Source organism: Pygoscelis adeliae, unplaced genomic scaffold (genome assembly GCF_000699105.1).
Source record: "Pygoscelis adeliae isolate BGI_AS28 unplaced genomic scaffold, ASM69910v1 Scaffold63, whole genome shotgun sequence".
In the NCBI taxonomy this organism is placed as follows: domain Eukaryota; kingdom Metazoa; phylum Chordata; class Aves; order Sphenisciformes; family Spheniscidae; genus Pygoscelis; species Pygoscelis adeliae.
In genome coordinates, this window is record NW_008824414.1 from 6,782,990 (window position 1) to 6,796,199 (window position 13,210).

The following is a 13,210-nucleotide window of genomic DNA, read 5'->3' on the forward strand; positions in this document are numbered from 1 at the left end:
AAGCAAGTAATATTTCATAGCAAACAAATGTTTTCTGCTCTTAAATACAAGGTGCCTTTGCCATTGTGCCTCCATCACATCACCTTTTTTTTTTTTTTTTTTAAAGGTTTTGGAATTCAAGCAAATTTAACTTCAGTGATAAAATACTAGATGTAATAGTCTTTTAGAGCAGCCTAGAGATAACTGCTAAACACCATTTGCAAGGTTCTGAAAACAGCTAATACAAATAAATATAAATATTGGTGTGAATGGATTATAAAATAAAAGAAACTCCAAACTGTATTTCTCAGTGTAAGGCCTAAAATTCATTGTAGAAATGTGTTTCATGACAACATCAGTCATGTGCATTAAATAGTCGATGTACTGATTTTATTGGCAGAAATACCAGTCCCTTGTTGTTGGAGTTGCCCTAGAACCATAGTCTTTAACAGACTATCAAAAATGCTAAATTAAACAAAAAAGAGAAATAATTTAGACTGTAAGGCAAAATTGGTTCAAGAAAATCTGCTTTAAACTTTTAATAACTGTTACATATGTTTTCTGTCTTTTGTTTTTACAGATTTCCTTTCTGCCTCTGGAGTGTTTCGTTATGGCAGCCTCCAGTGAACAATGACATCCTTTGACAAATATAGATGCCAAAAAGCCAGACGAAAACAGTGGCCTTGTTTCATTTTTACTGCAACACAGTGAAATGGTGCTCTTAAAGTTTTGGTATTGACTCTCACTGGAAAAAAAACAAACTCCTGACTGGACCTTTTTTCCCCAGCGCTCTCCCAGTGTTCTTATGGATGCTTGACACAGTGACATCATGTAGTAGGCCCTGAAGCGTTGTCATAATTAAGTTGCAATGGTTTTATACACTTCCCCATTTCCCAACAGCTTTCTGTCAGTTCTGCATTCTTTTTCCTGGGGCCTGATTTTCCCATGCTACTGGTTAGCAGATAGGCTTGTGGCCTCTTTTGTTCCAACCACCTATGAAAAACGTCAACGAGCAGATGATCCATGCTATTTTCATGCACTCTGCATCATTATTACCACTCCCATCTACTTGGCACTGTTGGTAGCCTCTCTTCCTTTTGCTCTGATTGGTTTCTTGTTATGGTCCCCACTCCAGTCAGCCAGAAGGCCGTACATCTACTCCAGACTAGAAGAAAAGAGCCATGCCAATGGAGCCACCCTGCTCACTGAGTGGAAGGCTGCAGGGAATGGGAAAAGCTTCTGCTTTGGCAGTGCCAATGTTTGCCTGCTGCCAGATTCTCTGGCAAGATTTAATAATGTTTTCAATACACAGGCTAGGGCTAAAGAGATTGGCCGGAGGATCCGAAATGGAGCAAGCAGACCACAGATCAAAATATACATAGATTCTCCTACCAACACATCCATCAGTGCAGCAAGTTTTAGCAGCTTGGTCTCCCCCCAGGGTGGAGATAACACTAATCGTACTGTTAATGCTGGCATCAAAAGGACAACATCAATGGAGTATAAAGGAGACAATTCTGGCTCAAACAACAGTGAGGATAGTAGAGAAGACAAAGGTGGAGCTGGAGAGCCAAATGAGGGAGAAGAAAACACTTGCATTGTCCGCATAAATGGAGAGGATAATGGCCACATGTCAGACACAGAAATGGATACCGTCAATGGCCAGGCTCATGCCAGTGGCCCAGCAGAGCCCTCACCGGAAGGTGACGCGGAGATCTCAAAAACACCTAACCACAAACAGAAGGAAGGAGATTCTGGGAGTTTAGACAGCTACTCTGCCTCACGAGAGTCCTTAGTTAAAGTTCGCGTTGGAGATGGTACAGTGGACCAAAGCACTGTCAACAACAAGCTCCTCTACAAAGCTTCAATCATGAAGAAGACTTCAGTGCGGAAAAAGAAACATACAGATGAGACCTTTGATCATGAGATCTCTGCTTTCTTCCCTGCCAACTTGGACTTTCTGTGTTTGCAGGAAGTGTTTGACAAAAGAGCTGCGGAGAAATTGAAAGAGCAGCTTCATCACTATTTTGAATACATTGTCTATGATGTTGGGGTCTACAGTTGCCACGGCTGCTGTAGCTTTAAGTTTGTGAACAGTGGTCTACTTTTTGCCAGCCGCTATCCTGTTATGGATGCTGCCTATCACTGTTACCCCAATGGAAGAGGAACGGACTCCCTGGCTTCCAAGGGAGCCTTGTTTCTCAAGGTAAGAGCCTTTTTGAAGCCATAAATATTGACTCTATATGCATGATACATTATGAAGTTACGTTATTTTCTCTCAGTCATTTCTGTTAGAGTTCAAAGAGGCAATATTCAGTTCTAGATTACCTACTATATCCTATATATAGGTTTTGTGGTCTAGATACTGTGTTATAGTGATGGATGTGCATGAAATAATGGGGGACTTTTGGAGGTAGAACTTGAGTATAATTTCAAGTGTCAAAATTTGAAGTAGTTTCATGTAATTTTAGTTTCTTTTTTACAGAAATCCCTTTAATAAAATGCACAAATTCTAAGCTTCATAACACGAATATAGTACAGTGGGCATTACTGTTAGAAACCAGCTTATGCATGTTGTGTGTTTATGTGGGAATCAAAAGTCTAAATGCCAGTAGAATAAAACTGAAAGAATTGCAATGAACTGTATGGCTATCCCTCTCTTTTGGATGCAAAAGAATTGTTAAGGAGAGATAGGAAGAAGAGTAAACCACAAAAAAAATACACCTGGGACACTGGGGAGCACAGAGGTTTTACGCTTTATTTACACAGTTTACTTAAATTAACTAATGGTAGTGAGACCGCGAAGCCTGGGATTATACTTCTGTAAATCATGAAAAGCAGAAATAAAAGTCTGTGTGCAGTGATTTGCTTTTCCAGCACTAGTGGCTGTTCATGCTTAATTCTTGGGAAAATCTGGCTGTGCTCTTCATAAACTGGAAAGCGAGCTCTTCTACTTTGTGATTAATCAAGAACCAAAACTTTGTGCAGAGATCCAAATCTGTAGACCCAAACCTAGACAGGTCTGAAAATCTCCTAGGATACTGGATTTCAGATCTTGTGATTTTGTCAGAGTTTGGAATGGGTTTCACTAACTAAAACCTGAACTTTTTTCCTAATGCTAGCAAAATACATTAGGTGCTCAAATGACACGTTCTTTCTAGCGCATATGCTCACGAGTCCTCAACAAAAGCCATTAATAGCCCTTAAGAATATGGATTGTTAGTAAGGATCGGTGGGGTTTTTTGTACCCACTGTTTGTAATTTATAAACAAAGCAAAAACTTTTGGTATTGTGGCTTGCATAAAAAAAAGCAAATACTAGAATTTGCAGTCCGATAGTAGTCCAGTATTTCACATACATTTGACATAAACAAAAGCCTATCATATCGGAATACAGGTTTCCAAAAATTGGGTCTAAGCTTTCGATACTCTATTCTTACGCGTTTATAAACAGCTAAAGTTTCTTTTTTTCATCATAAACTGCTGCATGCAAAAAATGAACGTACATGTTGTGCAGTATAAATATTGCCAGGGTCACAAAGACTACCCTTCAATATATGCATATATTAGGGATTAAGAGATTAAAAACAATCTGCTTTCAACTGCCCATTGCTGAGTCATTGATTTGCTACCCTGCTAGGCAGGCCGCAAAGTCTCCATTTCTCATGCAGAAAATTAAGCCTCTCTTCAAAATTCCACTGGGATGATGAACTTAATTATGGATTGGAGTTGTTAAATAATGTTACAGTTGAGCAGGGAATAGGGACCAATTATTGTGAAGATTGGAAGATGACTACATTCTTTTAAATGTGACAGAATTCTGGCCCAGCTAAAAGACCATTTTTCCTCATGGCTGTGTCATTCTGACATACTGTACCTTATACCTAAAATATTTTTCATTCTGAGTTAAGTCTATCCTGATATGAAATGACTTTCTGTCTGAATTGTACATTAAGTGACCATTGGTCATTTCTTTCTTTGACAAAAAAAAAAAAGTAGGAACGACCTGTTTAATTTTAGCTTTGAAACAAAGTAGATTTGAAGGTTGTTTTTCTTGATGTAGTGCTTCATCAGCAACTGAGCATGTGTGGACTCCGGAGACAAAAGCTACAGTAAGTAAAAACCTGGTTTGTTTTTGAAGTCAGTGAGAATCAATCCATTAACTTCAGAGGTCTTGAGGTCAAACACGGGATAGCAGCAAGCTAGTGAAGGGTATAGTAACTGTGGTTGGAAGGTGTCATTCTAGCCAGTACTGTGCCATTCAGAATGGACAGCTTACATCACTGCTTTTTAGATACTTCTTTTACTGCTCTTACATTATTTTGTATGTCTATAACGCAATCCAGTACTACATTAGAGTCTATCTCAGTGTGGTTTCCACGATAGTAACATAGCCTTGCAGAACAAGAGTCTCCTAATGGCTTTCCATTCAGAAGTGGCGTGGAGTTAAGTGTCTCTGTCCTATGCAAACTCTGTGTTTTTAAGTTCCTGACTCCTGTGGAAAGCACGGTGCTGAAGTAAAAAAGGCATCAACTGAGTTTTGTTTTGGAAGTATACTTACGAAGGCTGTTCCCCTTGCATAGCTTCCATCTTTGAGTAAAGGAGCAATTGCCCTCTCTGTTGTTTAAAAAAAAAAAAAAAAAAAGTTGTGAAAAACTTGCGTATTTTGAAAATATGGATAAAATCACTTAATGTTTCCACTCATTGGGAGGATGAAGCCTTTATTCAAATCTTTCTGAACCTCAGGAAAGACCCAACATCCAAATTCAGAAGAATGTTCAGAGAAAAAGAAACTGGTTCTCATTTAATGAGTACGGTTTGTCTCCTTACTGCAAATATAACTGTTCAGGAGATAAATTAAAGGTCCCGGAACTAAATGTTTGATGAAAGTTGAATTATTTTGAACAAAAAGGCAAAACTGTTTTCGGGGAGTTCTGTTACAAAACAGATCCCTACTGCCAAGGTACAAGTGTTTCACACATTTTTTTCCTGTTGGAATAGCTTCTGTTTCCGGTGAAGAGGAGATGATTTTCCATTGCCCCCTCTTCCCTGCCCTGCCTTCACCATCTAGACTGTAAAGTTCAATTGGAGATTTGGAAGGATTTGAGAGATTTGCTTAGTCATACAGAATTATTTTACCTGAGAGACTTACACAGCTCAAAGGTTATTATTAGTAGCTATAACAACAATCAGCTCTTACGTACTGCTTTTCATTCATATGTCTCAGAGTGCATAATAAAGAAAGGTCACTATCTGCTTAATAGAAACTGAAGTGCAAGAAGGTAAAGTGATTTGATTGTGGCTTAACACCTGGGGTGTCACAACCAAGGAAAGAAGTTGGAAATAAATCACAGAGGCTTTTAAAACAGTTTCACGCTACTGACTTCATGCTACCTAACAGCTATCTGGAGACCTGTGCCAAGGAATTTTGCTAGCCTTGGTCTGTTCTCTTCCTAAAGACGTCTGCCACAAAAGGTGCTGCTGCTGGCATTTTCCTGACAGAGATCACAGGCTGGTTTTTCCATCTGTACAGGCTGATGCTTTCCAGGTCAGGATGAAGGCATGAGGATGACATAGCTGTGAGTAGCTATTGTGTAAAGCTCATTTTCTGCATAACTGGAGGACTAATTTACATTCAGCACTTTGATCTCTTCAAACTCTAGCAGTGTTTCTGTCTCTGATCTGAGGGTCTCATTGGGACATACGAGGGACACAGCCACAGAAAAAATAGCATATAAGAAGGGGGAAATGTCACTTGCATCTAAGCAAGTTTCACGTCTGAAGTGTTAAACCACTGTTCCTAGTTGCTGCTCAAGACTCGGAGGAGAAGTTAGCAAATATATAAATCAGCCAATCCATTTTCCTACTTTGACAGTCTGGGCCCTTGGGAGACTCTGCCGTGACACTCTGTTCTAGCACTGCATTTCATGTTAATTTAAAATGCCTAAGAAAAGAACCCTTGAGTCTGCTTTGTAGGTTTTATAACTCCTATTGTCTCTTTCTGCTGCTCTGCTACAGATAGAGGAGGGAAGTGGGATGGACGCAGATGCCGTCCTGTGCTGGTGATTCTAACTAAAAAGCTAGCTTGTATGTATGTGTATGTAACACAGTGCAGATCGCAGTGTTCTCGGTTACTCTGCAGCTGTTGGTTTGACACATACATGATTTTAATTCACAGTGGTTTTGATGAATTTAAAGGAAGTTTTAAAATACATGTCTCTTTCAGAAATTGGATGATGATTTTGCAGTCAGATGAAGTTTAAAAGGTATCGATGAGTGCTGAGCAGAGATTGTGTAATGCATCACCTGTTTGTGATCTACTAGGAGGTTTCAAAATCTCAACATTCATCTTTAGATCGAGGGATTAGTATGTAGCCTTAGTTACACTGTCTTTCAGGGATGCTGTGTAAGTTTTAGACAGTGGTGTAATAAAACCAGAAAACATCCTTAACTTGACCTGATGAGTTACTGGAGAGCTTGTCCGTATTTTTCCAGATGTATCAATCTAATAAAAACTGTCACTTCTGCTGACAAATTTTGCCTCTCTCTTATCCTTAAATTGCAATAGCTATAACTGGAACGTAACTCTAAGCCATACGAGACACGTAAATGCATACTTGGGGTAGGGAGGGGAATGAAAGAGGTATCGTTCTCAAAATGGCTATTAACTGCAGAGAGGTTTTGGAGGGGGTTTCCTCCCACTGAGACTGGGAGATATGGAAGTATGTTGCCTAGAAGGCTGTTCTTCCTACCATTCTTAGTAGGAAATTATTCTGGTTTTTGGCATCTGCCAAGACAGAGAATTTTAGCAAAAGTAAGAATTGTTGCTTACAACACAGTATGTGAACGTAGAGCAAAGCAAAACCGCAGTCTGATGTGGGTAGTCTGAACAGCTAATAGTATTCTAACAAAATCAAAAGGCATCAAAAGGAAAAAATGTGTCTTGTGGTTTTTGCTAAATTTCTGAAAGAACTTGTATTTAATTAATATTAATTCCTAAGCTTATTAACAGATTTACTCTTCAAATTCCCTGAAAATTAATGCTGTTCTCAGGAAGTACAGTAATTGTGCAGAGAACATGTTATTATTCATTGCTTAAAGGAAACCTAGCAACCTTTGCTTTATGTGCAAAGCTAAACTTGTTTTCAAAAGAGCCGACATGGTGGCAACAGATGGTAGAAGGAGCAGGAGCTCTGACTGCAAAACTGCTTTGAAGCACAGTTTTTACTATTTGCTACTCTCGAGGTGCACCTGCTTTGTGTGATAAAATGAGGGTTCCCTGAATTAACCTCTGTGAGTCTCCTTTTCATATTACTGATGCAGATACGTTTTGCTTGGGTAATTTAAGCTGTCTTTACTGTCCCGTGCCAACTGGTGTGTGCTGTGGCTGAGAGCGAAGGGGCAGCTGCACAGCATACTGAGGGGAAGCTGTTTTAGGTAAGGATTACACAGAAAAGGGGAATGGCTGTTTTCTGACCCGAGTAAAAGATCATCTAGAGATTTCAGTGGTTAGATTTTCTTGTCCTTGATCATTTGTCCAGTATCTACAGTTATCCCAAGATGCAGAAAAGAAACGTCTAGCGCTGTTCATGAATTTGTTTAAATAACTCTAAAGCTGTGCCACTTAAGTCAGGAGGGTAACCTAAACATTTTCCACGTGTTCAGTTTCTGCTATAAAATGTTAATGCAGGTATCAGACAGAGTCCAGTAAACTGCCTGAGACTTTTTTAAAAAAGAAAAAAAAGACCCTACCATGGCACTGTACCATGTTCCTTCACTTTGATATAATTAATGTTATTAATCATGGTCTTTTTCTCCTTCGTTAATGGGGACAAATTAAAACTGTTACGCAGTTTTGAGAGAATGTGAGCTGTGGGCTTTATCCTCTCCAGAAGAGGAAGAGCCCTTCATTCATGGCACCAATTTACAGCCGCTTTCCCTCACATGTAAGCTTAATGAAGCTTTGCCAAATAACTAATTCTCCGAGTTCGTGGAACAATAATTGTCACGTGATAGGTAGGGGAAAATAGGATTCTGAAATAATCAAGAGTGAATGCGGCTAGAAAGAATTACAGAGCACCAAACAGAATTTTGAGCTGACCTCTAGAACATTTTAAACTTCTTTAATTTATTTAATATGCTTAAATAATATATTTATAATAATAAATTAGTAATTTAACTAATGCGTCTTCTTTAGAAGCTGCTACATATTCCTGAAGGCAAAAAGCAGAGCTGTCAAAGTACTAAAAATGAGATAGATCTTTTTACACTATGTCTAAGCTAACCAAAAAACTACTACAAAGAACACAAAGTGCAGGAATAGAACACGTCTTTCTTGGAAGTTACTGCTGTGGGACAGGAATAATTGAATTGTGGATGTGAGTAGTTGCAAGTTTTCCTTGGCATCTTCTCTTATCAGTAACAGGAATGAGGACTTGGGCACACAGTTTGGCTATTCCAGTAAATTTCTTGGTGCCAACTCTCCTGTTTGTTTTGGAAAATTGCTGAAATGGGAAAAAAAATGCCCAGGAGGGGTTGATACAATTTGGGAGATTACAAAAAGTTGTACTGGAAAGAAAGAGAAACTATATTTTCCATTTCTTTCTTTTCTCTTCCTCAGGCTATTGTTTGCTCATTATAATTACATAGGATGTCTAGAATGATACTCCCACCGTAGCTGAAATAGGGCGGTACAAGAGTGTACTGTTGCCAGCACATCTCAGAGCATCAAACCCAGGAAGTCTGAACCACGAGTGTGTGTGGCGATACCGCTACTTGTGCATATACAGTTGCTTTATCTGCAGTAATTCCGTTGAATCTCATGCTCCTGTATTTTCAATGGAGCTTCCCTTGAACTTAAACAATATTGGCTACATATGGCAAGATGAGTATTTCTGTGGGAGTAAGTCACTGTCACATCTACTGTAAAGTCTGTTTCTGTGCCCTGCTCTTATTCTCTGTCTGGGGTGTTTTATTTCTAAGACAAACAGTAACTCGAGGCCCCTGCTTAGGTGATGTTCTTTACAAATGCAGCGTTCGTGCTTTTGTTTTTAAGGAGAGAGGTTTTTTCCCCACAGAACATGCAGGTGTGCTCTTCAGCCTGGCTAGTTTCTCTTCATAATATGAACATCATTAGCTTGGTTCTTGTCATGACGTACATTTGTTTGCCGTAGAGCTATACTTTGGAGACATACCCTCTTCAAAAGAATAACGCAGGAATCAGTACTACAGTTCACATTTATTCCAATGGCAAAACTGACACCTTCATGGTCAACTAAGCTGATGAAAGGAATGGTTTTGCTCATTTACTGCTCATTTACAGAGCTCTAGCTCTTCTGTGTAGCATCCCATCTCCCTGAAGGATTCTTAATGTTGCTTTCAGATTATTTACCTTTCCCAGCCTTGGGTTTATTGGCCGCATGCAGACAGTGGGGTCATAAACTCTGTGGAGCTCTTTTTCCAGGAGCACGCCAAATTTTAGCTCTCTTCTGGTTTGCACACCTGGCTTTGCTTCCCATGAAGGAAGAGGCAATGGCATATGCTTGGACTTGTATGTATATAAACCCTTCATATTGGAGGGTACGCACTTAAGAAACTGTCGGCTTTATTTAGGATTTTTTTTGAATGGCTACCTCCTGGCAATGTGAAGCTTCTAGAAAATGTCACTAAAGGTTAAGTTCCCCTCATAACAAACCTTTTGTTTTTGTCTACACGTTATTGGTCAGTGTTTGAGAATCTAGTTTGAGTCTTTAATCGAGCGAGACTTCTCATGTACAGCGCAGCCCAAATTTTTAAGCATTAAAGAGCATTTCCTTCCAAGTAGCTGATGATTTATTAACACAGCAATGACGTGTTTGAAGCTGGTTTTTTTAAGCTGGTATTGAAATACCCCTGGTATTTAGGTAGCATTTCCCTGTTTTTTGTCTAAGTATCTGTTGATGCTTTTCTTGACATCCAGACGTAATAGGACTGTTTTGCACTGCTGGGACAGATGCGCGTAAATACAAACTGTTAAAGACAAGATATTTGTCATGTTTGCAGCTTTGTATACTTATTATACTGGAGTATGGTAAACATGAGATGTGCAAGATTTTCCAGCTAGCTCAGAAAACTCCCATGATAGCAAGTAATGTGATTGAATTTAAAGTTATTTCCTTCACTCTAGCGCTAAAATTTCAACTGTTGCTACTCATTACATTTTTTTTTCTTGTCAACAACCCTCTTTCTGCCGTGGCCCTGTTGGCTGGATTGCTTTCATGAGCACTGTTCGTTACCTGATACCAGTGTAACTGGAGGACATACTACTCCTCAGTCCATACAGGACAAGTTTTTGACACACAGTTATAGGAATATACCCAATTTTGCATAGTACAGCACAGTATCAGCATGGTCTTTCCAACAGATTGTACTGATGTGCTATGGCACAGAGATGAAATCTTTTAATAAAAAGTACTTGATGTCAAGTACTTTTGTGTACTTGACACAGTACGCTGACTGAAAATATAAAAATTCAGAGCTGTCAGTCTTGCACTTACTTAATTTACAGGCAAGGGACAAATGTAAATATGTAGCAGTAGAAACTGGCATTTTGAATTCCAAACACAACCTTAGCAGGCTTTCCCCTTTATGGAAAAAAGCCTCTTTCTCATGTGTAATGAGCTTTTCATGCCCCCCACCCCAACAGCTAACAAAATGTAATGCTCGGTGGTGCAATAGGGTTCAGAATCCACTTCCAGCTTCCAAATGTTTGACTAGTTTGATTACTTAACCTTTGCAAATGTACTGAGAATTGGAATATATTTTGCATATTTCAACATAATATTGAAAGATATTAATTTGTTTCTGTCAAAATTGTATCATTGGGACACTTTATTAAACCACAAATATGTTCTCTCAGTTTCAGTTTTACCTCTAGGTAACATCAGAGTTTAACAGGATATCACATACATCTTTTTCCTCTTGTAATAATTACCCGATTTTAAAACATTGGGAACTTACAAATATATTTAGATATTACCTTCCTATAAATTTCCACAGACATAGAAGAGTGGTCCGTGACACAACTAAGACTACACAGTCATTTCTAGAAAGCCGTATCTGAAGTAGTTCCCTGTATAGAACGGTAATTCAATGAATGTATTATTGATACAGAGCTACTAATGTAGAACGGTTGAGGTGAACTTAAGTCAGGCTTGTGGTGAAGGAGCCACTCTGGCTTATTTGCTTACATATATTTTCTTTGTAAATGTGAATTTAGAAGTTTCTTCTGTATTAAGCAGCAAAAATTATGTTATATTTGTGAAGTGCTGACTTGGTTTGGTGGAAGCGGAACCTTTCTGCCAAGATCCACGTTGCAGGCTGAAATGGACGCTCAGTGTTGTCTTCCTGCAGGACTGCCACGTAGCTGCTCAGGCCGAGTCACCACAATATAATATACCCTTGAAAATGGAACAGTCTAAAAGTAGCTACAGTATTTGGCCACACAAAGGAATGCTTTTATGCAGAATTATAGGCCTTGTAATATTCCAGAGGTCAAGCAGTTTTCCTGTCTGCACATCCCATAGTCCTTGTCCATCTGTGAAATACCAGATTAGACTGAATAATCAGATTTTCCTTACTATTTTATTTCAGACCATATTTAATATACTAGTGCTTCTGCTGTAGCTGGGAATTGACTGGGAGGCTGCAAGGATATTTATTTTCTCTCCTAGCAGTTGTCACAAATATTTGTCTCCATTATGATTATACTCAAAATGACTCTGCTTGGAGGTTTACATCAATACTGCCACTCAAAAAAAACCCAACCAACCAACCCAACCCAAAAGTAAAAAAAAAGTTGGAGGAAATGTGAAAGCTGGGAGACAAGCTGCTTTGGATGTACTTCCATGCCGGCACTTTCCAAGGACATTCTAATTATGTTAATGTCTTCAGCTCTTGCTTTTGAACTGTCCTTTTTCTTTTTTTTTTTTTTTTTTTTTTTTTTTTTTTAAATTAGCAGGGTGTTTCTGAAAGCCCCTTTCCTTTTCCCCTCAGGGGTGTGTGTAAAGCAGCTGTTTTTCCTAGCAAGTGCAGCGCCCAGAGGCACTGTCCCCCTGTGGTGGCAACTCCGAGGGGCATTTGTTGCGCTCACCCACCAGCATATAGCGGCAGTCAGTCTTTCTTCTAGGCCATTTCTTGTCATTAGAGAGCAAAAGATCCCAAGTCCATTCCAGTATGGATCTGTGCACACAGGGACACCGTATGATACATGTTTATTTATGAATAATGGAAATCAGTGTGATCCTATGCATAAATTGGTTAATGAGTACGAGGCCTTGTCAGGCACTCCATTAAGGCTGCACAGGAAATTCTAAAGCCAATTTGAGCCGACTTCTTTTTCTCGAGTGACTATAATTTACGTTTGGATGTTCAGCTTTTGGACTTAAATCTTTTATGCTTTTTGGATAGAGACACTGAAAATGATTCCATCTGCTTTAGTCAGTAAGAGGATTATAAGCCGCACATTCTTGCTAGAAGGCAGAAAACTTTACGTGCAGTATTTTCAGTGTGGTTACAGTAGATGGCAAAGATGTACGACATGCACACTTTTTCTCTGCAGCAGGAGACACTGCAGATTTGTAAACTAGTAGACTTTATATAGTTTTCAGTGTTGAAGAGAAAATCTGATTTTGAGTTATTAAGTTTGGAAACTATATTCATACACCTGCCTTTCCTAGATAGAGGATATAAACTGTTTCCCACTTTTCTATTGGAATGGCATATGTTGCATAAAAAACTGGAGAGTGCGCTCCTTTTAATTCACCTGTGACATTGTGATATATTCAGACCAAGGCAGCCTGAAGGAGGAAGAAAGAGGTCTGCGTAGCGAAGCTTCTGCAGTAGTCGCTAATAGCCATCCGGCAGATCGGCATATCCTTCGAGACTCTGCTACAATCTTGTGAGCTTAGGAGAATCCTCTGGCTTAGGGGTAGATCCACCAGTGATTGCGTGTATTTTCCTTGTCTTCCTCTGCCTTCACCCTCCCTGAAGCAGGTTCACTGGATGGGAACAGCAGTAGGAACGCCATCGATACCCATTTGGAAAACTGTCTAAAAGAGGACTGAACAGACTGAGGACAGAATAATGCAAGTTGTTTATTACGTACTCTTCTAGCTGGAACAAAAACTGAAATTTAACAAGGCATTGTTGAGTACAAATGACTTCCAAATTCGCTTACTGCAAAGCTGACTTTC

At 39.2% G+C, this 13,210-nt stretch overlaps 1 protein-coding gene across 1 annotated transcript in view; it reads left to right on the forward strand.

Moving 5' to 3' along the window:
• The first annotated feature begins 847 nt into the window (after window positions 1-847).
• SMPD3 (sphingomyelin phosphodiesterase 3, neutral membrane (neutral sphingomyelinase II)) overlaps window positions 848-13,210 on the forward strand; it is a 32,907-nt gene continuing 20,544 nt past the window's right edge. Inside the window, exon 1 of the mRNA XM_009320803.1 lies at window positions 848-2,185. Within this exon, the coding sequence (XP_009319078.1) occupies window positions 848-2,185 (1,338 nt within the window). The remainder of the gene's footprint in view (window positions 2,186-13,210) is intronic.